General features: G+C 37.4%; 4 protein-coding genes across 5 annotated transcripts; 3 read left to right on the top strand and 1 right to left on the bottom strand.

Annotated features, from left to right (window-relative positions):
• The first annotated feature begins 1,187 nt into the window (after positions 1–1,187).
• Positions 1,188–1,565, top strand: LOC117134115 (inner centromere protein A-like). The gene has a single exon (XM_033291881.1). The coding sequence runs from the start codon at positions 1,188–1,190 to the stop codon at positions 1,563–1,565; it is 378 nt and encodes a 125-aa protein (XP_033147772.1).
• Positions 1,566–5,767: 4,202 nt separating this feature from the next.
• LOC103867242 (zinc finger protein 593 homolog) lies at positions 5,768–6,977 on the top strand. 2 transcript variants are annotated; one of them, XM_033292102.1, is made up of 5 exons: positions 5,768–6,000; positions 6,093–6,296; positions 6,400–6,462; positions 6,643–6,766; positions 6,802–6,977. In XM_033292102.1, the coding sequence occupies exons 2-4, from the start codon at positions 6,106–6,108 to the stop codon at positions 6,743–6,745; spliced, it is 357 nt and encodes a 118-aa protein (XP_033147993.1). In that variant the 5' UTR covers positions 5,768–6,000; positions 6,093–6,105; the 3' UTR covers positions 6,746–6,766; positions 6,802–6,977. The 2 variants fall into 2 exon arrangements, with proteins under 2 accessions (XP_033147993.1, XP_009143545.1); XM_009145297.3 differs by having other exon boundaries at positions 6,643–6,878.
• Positions 6,978–7,681: 704 nt separating this feature from the next.
• Positions 7,682–8,871, top strand: LOC103867243 (membrin-12). Its single transcript, XM_009145298.3, has 3 exons — positions 7,682–8,002; positions 8,185–8,455; positions 8,525–8,871. Exons 1-3 carry the CDS (start codon positions 7,755–7,757, stop codon positions 8,684–8,686), a joined length of 681 nt encoding a protein of 226 aa, XP_009143546.1. The 5' UTR covers positions 7,682–7,754; the 3' UTR covers positions 8,687–8,871.
• Positions 8,872–9,999: 1,128 nt separating this feature from the next.
• LOC103867245 (transcription factor RAX2) lies at positions 10,000–13,192 on the bottom strand. Its single transcript, XM_009145299.3, has 3 exons — positions 12,736–13,192; positions 12,475–12,604; positions 10,000–12,061 (listed from the first exon to the last, which is right to left on the bottom strand). Exons 1-3 carry the CDS (start codon positions 12,869–12,871, stop codon positions 11,461–11,463), a joined length of 867 nt encoding a protein of 288 aa, XP_009143547.1. The 5' UTR covers positions 12,872–13,192; the 3' UTR covers positions 10,000–11,460.

Genomic DNA, 13,192 nt, shown 5'->3' on the forward strand with positions numbered 1-13,192 from the left:
GAAGAATATTTGGTGGGAAGAGCTATATGAGTTGGATCAAGCTGCACGAGGAGTGTTGCCAAAAAAGAAAGACAAAGAGAAGGTGACGTTTGCAGAAGGATCATCCTCTAATTCTGGATTAGATTCGAGGTTGCAAGGTCTGGAAGAGAGGATTTTGGAGTTCATGGGAGAAAGATTTGCTGGACTTCACGTCACGGTGGAGACAATGTTGGAGTCTCAAAGCTCAAGGATGAGTGTTCTTGAAAAGAACCAGCGGCTTTTGAGAAGAAGGGCTAAGAAAATAGAAGACAGGCTAACTTCTATTGAGAGTAAAGTGGAGCCGAGTCATGGTGAAGACATGGATTTTCGACAGTGGGACAATGATACATATGAAGAGAAGGACAAAGCTTGTTCTGAGAAGGAGAAAGCTAATGCTGAGCACGAGGCTGGGAAAGAAAAGGATAACATCGAGAATACTGAGGAAGAGGGTGAGAAAGAGGCTGATGACAATGCTCAGCAAGAGGGTGAGAAAGAGAAGGAAAATAGTGAGGCTGATGAGGAAGAAGACAGTGAGAGTGAAAGTGAAGAGTTGAAGCAAATGAAGGAGAGAAGTAGAAGACAAGCTGCTAAATTGTGGAAGGAAATTGCGAATGAAGAAAAGATTGGAGGGAAACATGATGAAGAAGAAAGTGAAGAGAAAGAGGCTGAAACCAGTGAGGAAGAGAATGAGAACAATGATGAGAAAGATGAAGAAAAAGTGGTGGAATCTGAGGCTGAAGGGGAAGATGATCAAGTAGAGGTTGGAGGGAAAGAGGATCAAGAAGAAGAAGTTGAAGGAAAAGAGGATGAAGAAGAAGAAGTTGAAGGAAAAGAGTCTGAAACCAGGGAGAAAGAAAAGGAGAAAAAATGAGACTGAGGAGGTGGAATCTGAGGCACGGGAGACAGAGATAGAAAAAGGAACTCCGACACCACCACGTGGGAATCAGACAGAGGGAACTCCCAAAGATGATGACAATGAGCCTCGGGTTGAGACGAACAGAACCGGTGAAACTCCAACACCACCACATGGGAGTCAGTCAGAGGGAACTCCCAAAGATGATGACAATGAGCCTCGGGTTGAGACAAACAGAACCGGTGAAACTCCAACACCACCACGTGGGAGTCAGTCAGCGGGAACTCCAACACCGCCACGTGGTAGGACTAAGGCAATGGCTGCAAGGAGACCAATAATTAGGCGTATGGAGGATGAACCTGGAAAAGGTGAGAAAGTTGTGGAAGAAGAGAAACAAAAGAAAGAGGCTGTGGAAACAGAGGAAAAAAGCAGGGAGAAAGTTGCGGATGAAGAGAAAAAAAAGGAAGAGGTTGTGAAGGAACATGCTGAGGAAGTTGTTGAGGAATACAGTGAGGAAGAAAAGCAAAGGTGGATCATGGTCGTTTACAAGGAAGCACCGAGTCCTTGGATCATGTATAGGTGCAAGGAGAATGTCGTTGTTGCTGCACCTAAGAAGAGTGGCAGACCAAAGAGGAAATCACAGTGGGTGCAGACTCCTTTCACGGAGGGGAAGAAGCGTAAAACAAAGCCTTAGGCTTTTATGTATTTGGGATGATATGTATTTTGGCTTTTATGTATTTGGGATGTTAAGTATTTTGGATGTTTGAAACTTGGTAGTAGAATGTTTGAACTTCATAATTTGGATGTTTGAAACAGGTATGGAAAACTAGATTTACAAGTGTTACTATGTCCAAAAACGAGTAAGATGGATAACTAGAATTACTCGGTTTCTTACGCCTCAAAAGCACAAAAAAAGGAAAAAAGATATACCAAAAACTAGTAAACACATGTAAAACACTAAAAATGAAAAAATATTATTTAAAAAAGAATTAAAAAATGCATTTCACATGTAAAACGTGCAGCCGTCATAAATATCAAAATATTATTTTTAACACTTAATAATACCTATGGTAATCCTCAAGGTGGTAGTAATACTACCATACACATAGTAAGACTTTTGCAATTTTTACGTTTTTCTAGTAAAACCATCTCCGAGATAAATGTTTGGTAGTAGAACCAAAGACATTTCCCTATTATTATCGTCATAGAAGATATTTACATAAACAATATACCAAAAATATGTATTTTGTTAAATTCTCCTTACTATATTCTCTACCATTCACATACTAACATTGAAAGTTAAGGAAGTTTTTGGGGAAACCGTTAAGATTTTCTTAAAATATTGAAAATAATTAACAAAAATAGTCTAATCTATATATTTTCTTTGCTTTAACATCTTCTGGTATAACCCAATCAGACATATGAGGAACAGGATATATGGTCCTGTGATAAGCCAAGGCCCATTGCTCCACCAAATAGTATTTTGAACAATACTCAGATAGATGAAGTTCCCTTCCCGCTGCCTTAGACATGAATGTGGCAGCAGCCACTCCATGCACACAAGGGTATTTGTCTTTATCAAATTGCTCACAACTGCAAGTATTCCTAGCCATGTCAACAGTATAAACCTTGCCGTCAGTACCATGCACACTGTACTCAAGATGGAAGCTGTTTAGTTCGTCAATTGTAAGAAATCCCGCATCAACACATCTTTTAGACATTTCGGTTTCCAAAATAGGCACAAGCTTCAGTGTGTATGGTATTTCAGCTACCTCCTTCCTATGGTTGTTAAACCATTCAGACATTTTCGCAATGATAACATCAAACATTGGTAGTAAGGTATACTTTCTCGCTTCCTTGATAACACCATTAAAAGATTCTACTGAATTGGTGGTGTCAACATTGTACCTATCTCCTCTGAAGTAACATCTAGCCCACTTCTTCTCTTCAACACTTTTGTCAAGATACGCTGCTGCACTAGGATACCTCCGGCGAAAAGCGTGATATTGGTACTTGAACTCAGCCTCCGTATAAGCGTGTGCGCAGTCTCTAAACTTGCTTGCACAAGTATCTTTGTTGTTATGGACGTGGGCTTTAACATTCTGAGACAAATGCCATATACAATACCCATGTTCGGCCTCAGGGAACACTAGACGTACTGACTTGATCAAGCTTTTGTTTCTATCTGAAAGAAATACCAATCCCGGGACATCAGATATCACTGATTTCAACTGTTCCATAAACCATATCCAGCTTTCATCATTCTCACCATCTGCTACACCAAACGCAATTGGGTAGTGGTGATGATCAGGATCCTGAGCAGTCGCAACAAGGAGAACTCCACCATAAACATTCTTCAGGTGTGTTCCATCCACAATGAGGACTTTCCTCATCGCACTGAACCCTTCTATGCTAGCTCCCAGGGCAAAAAACAGATACTTAAATTTGTTGGCCTCATCCACTACCACACGAGTTCTTGTGCCAAATTTGTCTGCTCCAGCATGTGCATATAACAGTATAATAAAGTAAAACTCTCTTCTGGACTTCCTCGCACTTCATTAGCAGCTTCTCTTTTTCCTCTCCATGCTGAGGTGTATGAAACATGCACACCAACCTTTCGATGAACCAAATCGATCAGAACTTTGGGAACTGGTGTGTCAAATGTACCAGGATAATCTTGAGCCAAAACAGATGCAACGATTTGTGATGTGCCTTTCCTTCTATTAGGCAGTGTTCTTGTAGTAACAACAGAACATGTATGATGCTTGATGTAACTTCTAACCGTCCAAAGATCTGTATTCTTTAACTTTGCAACTCGCACAAACCACTTGCAACCGTCTTTGGCTCCTCGGCATTTAACGACAAATCTCTGAGTATCCGACTTAGTTATATCAAACTCAAAACATTTCTTATGTGAAGCCGTCTGAATATGGACTTTTGCTTCCTCCTTGGTTCTAAATTCTTGACCTAAAACCAAACCTGTACCATCATCCCGTGGCTGATAGACAACTGCTGGTCTTACTTCTGTATCTTCAAACACTTGCTCATCTCTTTCCGTGACATTCTCACCCATCTCAATCTCTCCGTGAAAAGTGAGCACACCACCAGTACCTTCATTACCAGTTGCATCATTCTCAGTACCATCTTCATCACCAACCTCTATATCAGGCAGTGTTCTTGTAACGACAGAACATGTATGCTGCTTGATGAAACTTCTAACCGTCCAAATATTTGACGTCTTTAACATTGCAACTCGCACAAACCAATTGCACCCATCTTTGGCTCCTCGACATTTAACCACAAATCTCTTAGTATCTGACTTAATTATATCAAATTCAAAAGATTTCTGATACGACGCTGCTTGAATAAGAACTTTTGCTGCCTCCTTGGTTATAAATTCTTGACCTATAACCAAATCCATACCATCATCCCGTCTCTGATTGACACCATCATGCATCTCAATGTCTTCGTGAAAAGTGAGCACACCACCATTACCATCTTCATCACCAGCCTCTATAGCCTCTCTATCAGATAGACCGACATAGACATCAGTTTCATCATTCTCAGTACCATCCTCATCACCAGCCTCTGTAGCCTCTCTATCAGATAGACCGACATAGCTATCAGTTTCATCATCCTCTTCTGAAAGTTGCACTTTTCATTGATGAACTCCACATGTAGAACACTTCTACACTTCTCATGATTTACTTGCAGTAGATAACCAAAAACGTCTTCATCATTCCAGATGTATGATGGCTTGTACGAATACAATACCATTGGAAAGTAACTAATCTTCACTTGCACCTTAGATTCATCTACCCTTATCTTTCTGCAAATACGCTCAACCAAAGCATAGTAAGTGATATCCTCCATTGATTTCCTCAACACAATCGTGTGGATTTCATCTTCTCCTTCACCACCTCCCGAGATCCATTTTATTTCAGCCCCATCTTTCATATAATATCCCCCATAATCAAAACAAATGATTGTGCAATTCGGATTTTGCATTTTCCTGAAATAAAATAGAATATCATTAGAATTCTCATTATTAAGATGTTTAGAATTAATTATCACACCGTACAATCTTCTCTTACTAATACTAATTTAATTCAGTACTATACATAGTAATACTAGAAATCACAGTAAGAAATATCAATATAGTAATCCTAGTATTTCCAGTAAACCTTTTTTCTTTAGTAAAACTAGTTATACCAGTAATACCCAGAACTTATCCTTGTACTAACTAATTCGCTTTTAGGACCCTATTGTTAGTATTTTACATCAACCATGATGTATAATTCATCTTAAATGAAATTACACACAGAAAATCATCGAAACACACATAAAAATACCCAAAATCTATAAACACAGTTTTCAAAATCTTTTTAAATCTCTCATAATTTTCATTGGATCTTCTTTTTTTTTACACTAGCCGAGATATACACTTGTTTTAATAACATTTCAGCAAAAAAATTCATCCAAAACGGATGTTAAAAATACCCGATAGCCCTAAACACAGTTTTTGAAATCGTTTTTAATCTCTCAAATTTTCATCAAATCTTACTTTTTTAACGTTAACCATCATATACACGATTTTTAAATGTAATATCACAAAAAAAAATCATCGAAAACGAACCTGAATTGCCTATTTTTGAGCTTTAAAAAACGCTAATGGAGGATGAGAGGAAGAAACTTGTACGATGAAGAAGGAGACATGTGGGTCAGGAGAAATCTGATTGGTTAAGGTTGTTTTGTGGGCCATGTAGGTTGTTGAATTATGGTTGGTTTATTTAATTGGAGAATAAATGAAAGGCTAGTTTGGGAAGTGCAAGGATAAAAGGGTAGGAAGAATAGAGAAGGGGCACTAAGAATTCATTTAAGGGGGTATGGGGTATATGGAGTTAATCTCCCTACTGATTTAATAATACTCTTCGCGGGCTTACATCGGCCTGAAATAATATTTGAGCTTTAAAACTCAAAAGATGGGCCTCACGTAAGTCCTCTTGGTTTCATTCAAACCCGCCAAAATTAGGTTTATTTATAAAATGAAAAGTGAGACTCCTCTAGGGCTTCTCCTCCGCATCGTCGTCTCCAGCTTCTCCTCCTCGTGTAGTTTTCTACTCTAAATCGTAAGTTTTTTCTTTTATAAATCCATTTTAGATTCTTACGATTATCCATAGCAAATTGATGATTCAATTTCACTTAATTTCTGCAAACTCAGGAGTATATAAAAGATGGGAAGATGCCCTACTAGGAAGGTGAAGAAGAGGCGTTTGTCTCACAAAGCAGCTCGTCGTGACAAATTCGAAGTCAAAGGAGATGATTTAGTGTACACTGAGCTGCGTAAACCAGAGACGGAGACAAAGCCTTTGGAGCTTAGCGAGGACTTGCCTGGAATGGGACAGTTCTACTGCTTACACTGCGAGTATGTTTCTTGTCTTTGTGTTCCATATTGTTCATTTCTTTTTTGTTTGAATCTGTGTTTCTACTATTCAATTGTTTTCTTTGGTCTGGTCTCTGTGTTTCAGTCGGTACTTCTGTAATGTGTCGGTGAGAGATGATCATTTTAAGACGAAGAAACACAAGAAGCGGTAAGTGAGAAGCTCTTCTTCAAGCTGAAAATACTCTGAGCAGTTGCTATTTTTAAACACCTTTCATTGATTATATAATATACAAATACTTTGATGTGGTTTGAATTGAGAATGAGTGATGTGGTTTTGAATCACTTGTGTATGTGCGTGAATTTGATTTCTCCATTTGTATTGTTGCAGGGTGAAGTTAATGAATGGACCTGCACCACACTCACAACTCGATGCTGATTTGGCCGCTGGAATGGGAATGCCAGACAATGGTCCAAAGCTCATGGCTGCTTGAATTTACTTCAGTTTTTTTTTTTCTTTTCTTAACAGTTCACAGTGAATGGAACCTGTGGATTGTTGTTGTAAGATGGTCCTTAGTACAACTCCTAAGTTAATGATATAAGTTTTTTTTTTTTCTGATTGTCTAACAATGATATAACTTAAAGTTAGCAAACGTTGAAGTGCTAATGGTCAATTGCGAGATTATTTGCAACTTTACTTCACAAGAAAGGCTTGTGGATTGATCATGGATTAGTGAATATTACCGAGGCGAGCAATTAGATTAGAGATCACAATAATAATAATGCTATACCATTAAATCTGAAACGTTGTTACAAAATAAGTAAAAAAGAACATGTTCTGGTGTTTGATGTCTGACCAATGTAGCAAGTGCTAAGCATCATGTTCTTTAACTCTAGAGCTAGACCATGACGTCTATCAACCACCACGACAGATAGACGTTCTATCAGAGCAAGCCTGGTCCACCGCTTCTTGCACCGACCTCTCTGACACTGCATCAAGAGCGCTTGTACCCTCCTCAAAAAGCATGATCTCACGAGTGCACGTGCGATAGCTATCCTCCTGAGAGTTGGACACCTCGCTCTCCTACATATGTTTTGTAACCGTCGGATAGTGAGGATATGGAACTTGTGGGTGTTGGCTAGTGTCGCAGCTTGTATGATCTCTGCTTCGGTGGCACATTCGTGTCCGTATCGTGGTTCAGAATAATCACGGTTCTTGAGGTACTATGGCTAACCGAGCTTTAACCGCACCCGCTTGGGCTAAAGTCTTGCCAGCTCCAGCACAGTCAGAAACAAATTAAAGGCCGAACATTAGATGGGCCTAACAAAAGAGAATTATTTAAAGGCCCATAAATCATTAGATGGGCTTTACAGAAGAGAATTATTTAAAGGCCCACAACACAAGCCTTAAGAGTTAAGAATCTTCTTCTTCTTCTTCGTCTGCATCTCTGATTCTAGAGAACGCTTCGTCGACGAGAAGATCTACGATTAGAGTCGTAAACAATGGCGTCTGGAGTCGTCGGAGGAGGCGGAACCTTATCGGAGGCATACAGCAGCGCGAAAAAGATTCTCCTCAGGGCTCGCGACGGGATCGAGAGGCTGGAGAGGTTCGAATCCGCTTCTCTCGTGGATTCTTCCGATCTCACCTCCTCCGTGAAACGCGACATCACCGAGGTCCAGTCTCTATGCGCCAGCATGGATGGTCTCTGGCGCTCAATCTCCGTTAAATCCCAGCGCGATCTCTGGAGAAGGTGATCAATCCCTGATTTCAAAAAATCGAATCTCGAGATTGATTAGAGTTATCGGAGAATCTTAGATCAAGGACTTTGCATTAACGAATTAGTCATTGGTGATCTGAGATGATCAAATTAGGAATTGGTTAGTTTCATTAGATTCTTCTATGCTTTGTTGATATCATCAAGCGAATTTGCAGAAAGACGGAACAAGTTGGAGAAGAGGCTGAGTATTTGAACAAAAGTCTGGAGAAATACATGTGGAGGAATCAGAGGAAGATGACTGAAGCGAAAGAGAGGGCGGATTTGTTGAACAGAGGGAGCGGAGAAGGAGCACACATCTTGCAGATATTTGATGACGAGGCTCAAGCGATGAACTCTGTGAAGAACTCTAAGAGATTGCTAGAAGATTCGTTTTCAAGTGGAGTTGCCATCCTCGCCAAGTATGCTGAGCAAAGGGATCGTTTGAAGGTAATTCCTCTAACCCAACGCTTTGATAATCTGCATTGGTATTTAACATTGTTGTTTTGGAATTCACAGAGGGCACAGCGTAAAGCTTTGGATGTTCTGAACACAGTAGGGCTCTCCAACTCTGTACTCAGGCTCATTGAGAGGCGCAATCGCGTTGACACTTGGATCAAGTACGCTGGTATGATCGCGACGATTGTCATATTGTATCTGTTCATTAAATGGACACGCTGAATCTAAGGAAATTGGAACACGATGTAGTTACACAGATTGTATGTAGAGAGTTATGTGGCTTGATCCTATGCATTTTTTTTTTTGGTTTTGGTTTGTCTCTTACAAAGACAATTCCCGCATCTTATATAGTTCATCAAGTTTGAGTTTGTCAAATTATGTCTCCATTTACTTTACTGATTCATTGATAAACCATTTTCTTACCAATGGGAGATTCTACAACCAACAGACTTGAAGGATTGTGTATGTATTGGTTAAGTGGCTAGAACAGAAAGAGGCAAGCTGGCTGTGAGAATGAACTGGTTTGATACCAACGAGAGATTCTAACACCTGTTATGACAACAAGCTTTCCATCATTAGCCTCTATTTTGGGGTTTAGTCCATTTTAGACGTTCTTCTTTCCGATGTTAGTGTAGATTTTTATTTCATTAATTGAATAAAGGGGCGGGCAAACCAAAGTTCTAAAATATCTATTGAAAATTCAAGTATCATACACATTTTGCCCAAGCTTTTGCACATATGAACAAAGTTTTTTATGATCATTGTAGTTATGCCGAAACCTTTGATTTCTGAACAAATGAATAATTTAACTTTTGGTCATTCTTCCTAAATTGACTCAGCTTCAGCTCTGTTATCACGCTGATCTCTCTTGCTATTCATGATAACTGCAAATAGTCAAAGTTCAAACATACAGTCTCCTTAATAAACCTTAGTTTTTGTATTTACTAGATTATTTACTTTATTCCTTGTATCTTAATTCCAATCTTACTAATTTAATTGTAGCCCTAACATTCTTTTCACTAATATTCATCAGTCGGTCTATTAGTGTTTGAATAATTCAATGATTTATTGATAGATATCTTTTACAGAGAGGCAGTAGTGTCGCATTTTTGTCAGTTTCCTCTCCACTCAAAGAAGACATTCTTTCCTCATGCCTGATTCCCTTAATGCAGACTATTTAAAATAACACATCTGTAATGATGCATGCACAAAGTATATACGTTAGTGAGAATTTTCAATAAACAATAGTGAAGATTCTTTTGTTTTCTTCTAAGTCGTCGGTCGAGTAAGAAAACAAATGTGACGGATAACTTTATTTATACTATTCATGTGTACGAAAATACTAATGGTTTACTTTCTTTATCTGTAGTTAAAAAAAAAAACGGATATTCCTCTTCTTTATCTTGAAACTTAAAAGGGCATTCTTCTTTATCTGTAGTTATGTTGATCTAATTTTTTTTTCTTTGGTATTAGATTTGGATGATATAATCCAAGCTTTCAGCGGTTAAAGTGGGTGATATAACCTTATACATGTCTTTATATATAGTGTTTCTAATGTTTTCATACTATATATCTTTGACCAGTTTCGATGGAGGAATATGATTTACCTCTTAAAGTCTGTAATTTTTAAATTAGTGTGATTTAGACATTTTTGGCGTGCATATAAATTTCAAATCCCCTATATGATAGATGATGATGAGGGATATGATTATAACACACATATATATAGTTGGTCTTTGATAAGCAGAGAGCGTGAAACTAAAAAAAAGTATCACATTAAAGAAATACAAGTGGGAATAGTGTTTGCATGTGTTTTATTTTGTGTTTATTGATAAGATTTGAGATTGCCTAATGAGGGTGAGAGGAACAATACAAAGTAGCATACCAAATACACTGATATTTTATAAAGCGAAATTATACCTTACAATAAAATGTTATCATCTGATAGCTGTAAAATGATAATAAACTAAGTTAAACTAATAACAAGTGTATCCATATATATAATATGGCATACTAACATACATAATCATAAATCATCTCATGTTGTTTGCACAACTGTTCACAGACTCTTCATATCTCTTTTAGTATGTTCGCGGACTAGTTGGAAATTATTTGAAAAGTTTATTTTGCTAGATTCATTATATTGATTTGATGTGGATAGATAGTCGTTATTGGTAAAAAGCTGTAATATTTTGAAATTTGTTTTAACAAAGTTGTTTGATTGATTCTGTAAAAAGTAGTTATTTGGTAAGCAAACAAATTGACATATATGTTGACTTATTGCTCATCGAACTGGAACTAACCTTGAGATTGACATCCCTTAATAGTGTTGTGGGTGGTGGTGATAAAACCAAGTTCGAACAACAAACCATCATTGGTTCTAAGTTCGTGCGTATTTTGAGACTTCCATTTTGTAAGAAATCTCAAAGCTAATATATATAGTCTAAGGATATATATATATCACAAAAATGGAAAATAATCTAAGATTAATATTTGCAAAAGGGGGTGAGATTATTATGATATGAGCAGATTTTTGTGTCTCTTTTTCAAAGTAGGTACTAGATACCATAAGAAAATTTCATGGTAAACAACATGTAATCTCCATATTAGCTTTTAAGTCCCGAAGCTTGAGTCATATAATGTACCCACTTGGTTACAATTGCTACAGGCTGATAAATCCAAACCTTATCTCTCTATTAATGCATCGATCGTATTATTAAGAGACAAAAAGGTAAACATGTAACTGTAGCTTAATTATCATAAGAATATTGGCTGTATACAGAAATCGATCTGTTTGGCACAATTCTTTCTTGATCACTAAAAGAATCACATTTAACAGCTACATGTTTGACAAAACATAAAGGCAATTCATAATAAATTATAAATTGGAACTAATGAATAACATTTTAAAATCCTCTTTAGAAAGCAAGTAATCAATTATTTATTTTTAATTTTAAGAGAAAAGAGATGAAGTGAGTCAATGTTGGTAAGAGAGATCAATAGTACAACATGAACGTATCATCGGTCTTGTTTTCATCAAACCACAAGCTGTTGCTACTACTACTCGTACAACTACTATTTATTAAGTGATTGATCTCCTCCATTCCATAATCTTCCATTGATCTCTCTTCATGATGATGATCATGTTGTTCCATCTTCACTCTTGTTACTGTACTTGTTGTACTTGACCCACTTCTTACATCACTCAACAACATTATTCCTTTGTTTGTACTTTGCTCCCGGCTGTCTTCTTGATGGCTCATTATAAGCTTGTTGCTATTTGGAGAATTTACCAAACTGTCCACGGCTTCTTGGTATAATAGTTGTTGTTGTTGTTGGTCCATCATTGTCATCATCATCTCCTGATGAGGTGTTAACAGCTCATTTGTAGATATTGATGGGTTATACGGAGGAAGACTATTGGTCATGTTGTAGTGTGATGATGATGGTGATGATGATGATGAGGCAATGGCTAAGAGATGATGAGGTGGTGGAGGAGCCATAGTGGCAATGAGCTTCTTCTTGAGCTTAGTGTTCCAATAGTTCTTGATGTCGTTATCAGTTCTACCATGCAGGTGAGCTGCAATTACTGACCACCTGCATTATCAACATGATTTACTCCTTTATGTAACCACAATAATTAAATAAAAAATATACTTTATCGCTTAATTTTTTCTTCAGTAGTTGTCAAAGTGAATTTTTTCCCATCTGTTTTCCTAGATTATGAACTAAAGATATACCCTCAAAAGGAGGCAATTATACTGCACTAAATGTGGGCATGCAAAAGCTAAAACCAATTATTTTTCATAAGAAGAAAAAGAGATTAAAATTTCCTTCAAACATGCAAAGTCTCTTGCTTTTTGATACCCGCTTAAGGTCTCCATTTCTTTCCCATAATTTTAACAAGAGTTGTCATTTTACATAATAAGATAAGATATGTCAACCAAACTTATTAATATTGGAACCATATCAGTTTTTTGTACTAAATGTTGAAGCTAGACATTTTTAACCTGCTTCCAATGGAGGAAAAGAGGCTGAAGATAATCTTGTCTTCTTCCTCAGAGAAATCTCCATGTCTTATGTTTGGCCTCAAATAGTTTAACCACCTCAGTCTACAACTCTTCCCACATCTTCTTAAACCTTTAATCATCATATTATATAAAAAAAAAATCAGCCAAGAGCCACCATGGGTTTAAAATCCAAAGAGACAATCATACAAAAAAAGTCTCCAATAAATCAACCCATTCGAATCATGAGATATAAACATATACCAGCTTTGTGAGGGAGAGCAATCCAGTTGCCACCAGTGCCTTGTTTCTCTATGTAATCTTTAAGCTTTGCATCTTCTTCAGGAGACCATGGACCTCTCTTGACGTTTGCTTTGTCACAACATGGAGCCCTTCCCATCTCTCTACGATCTCTCTCGGTCCTTATAGCTACTCTGTGTTTTGTTTGAGGAATATTAGTTTTGATTTTGAAGAGAGAAGAAGAGGTGTTTTCTGGTTCTAAAAATTATCAGAGGTGGAAGACATATATTTATTGCTATATGTATTGGAAACGCCCAAGTCAATGTAAAACTTATTTTCTATTTTCTTTCCATTATGCCTTTCCCTCTTCTCCCCATTTGGATTAACTTCATTATTATAAAATACTAGAGATTTTTTCCGCGCTTCGCGCGGATTGTGTCTTATAAATTTATTTTATTTATAATATTATTTGTCGGTTTGT

Source organism: Brassica rapa, chromosome A05, assembly GCF_000309985.2.
Source record: "Brassica rapa cultivar Chiifu-401-42 chromosome A05, CAAS_Brap_v3.01, whole genome shotgun sequence".
NCBI classification, from domain to species: Eukaryota; Viridiplantae; Streptophyta; class Magnoliopsida; order Brassicales; family Brassicaceae; genus Brassica; species Brassica rapa.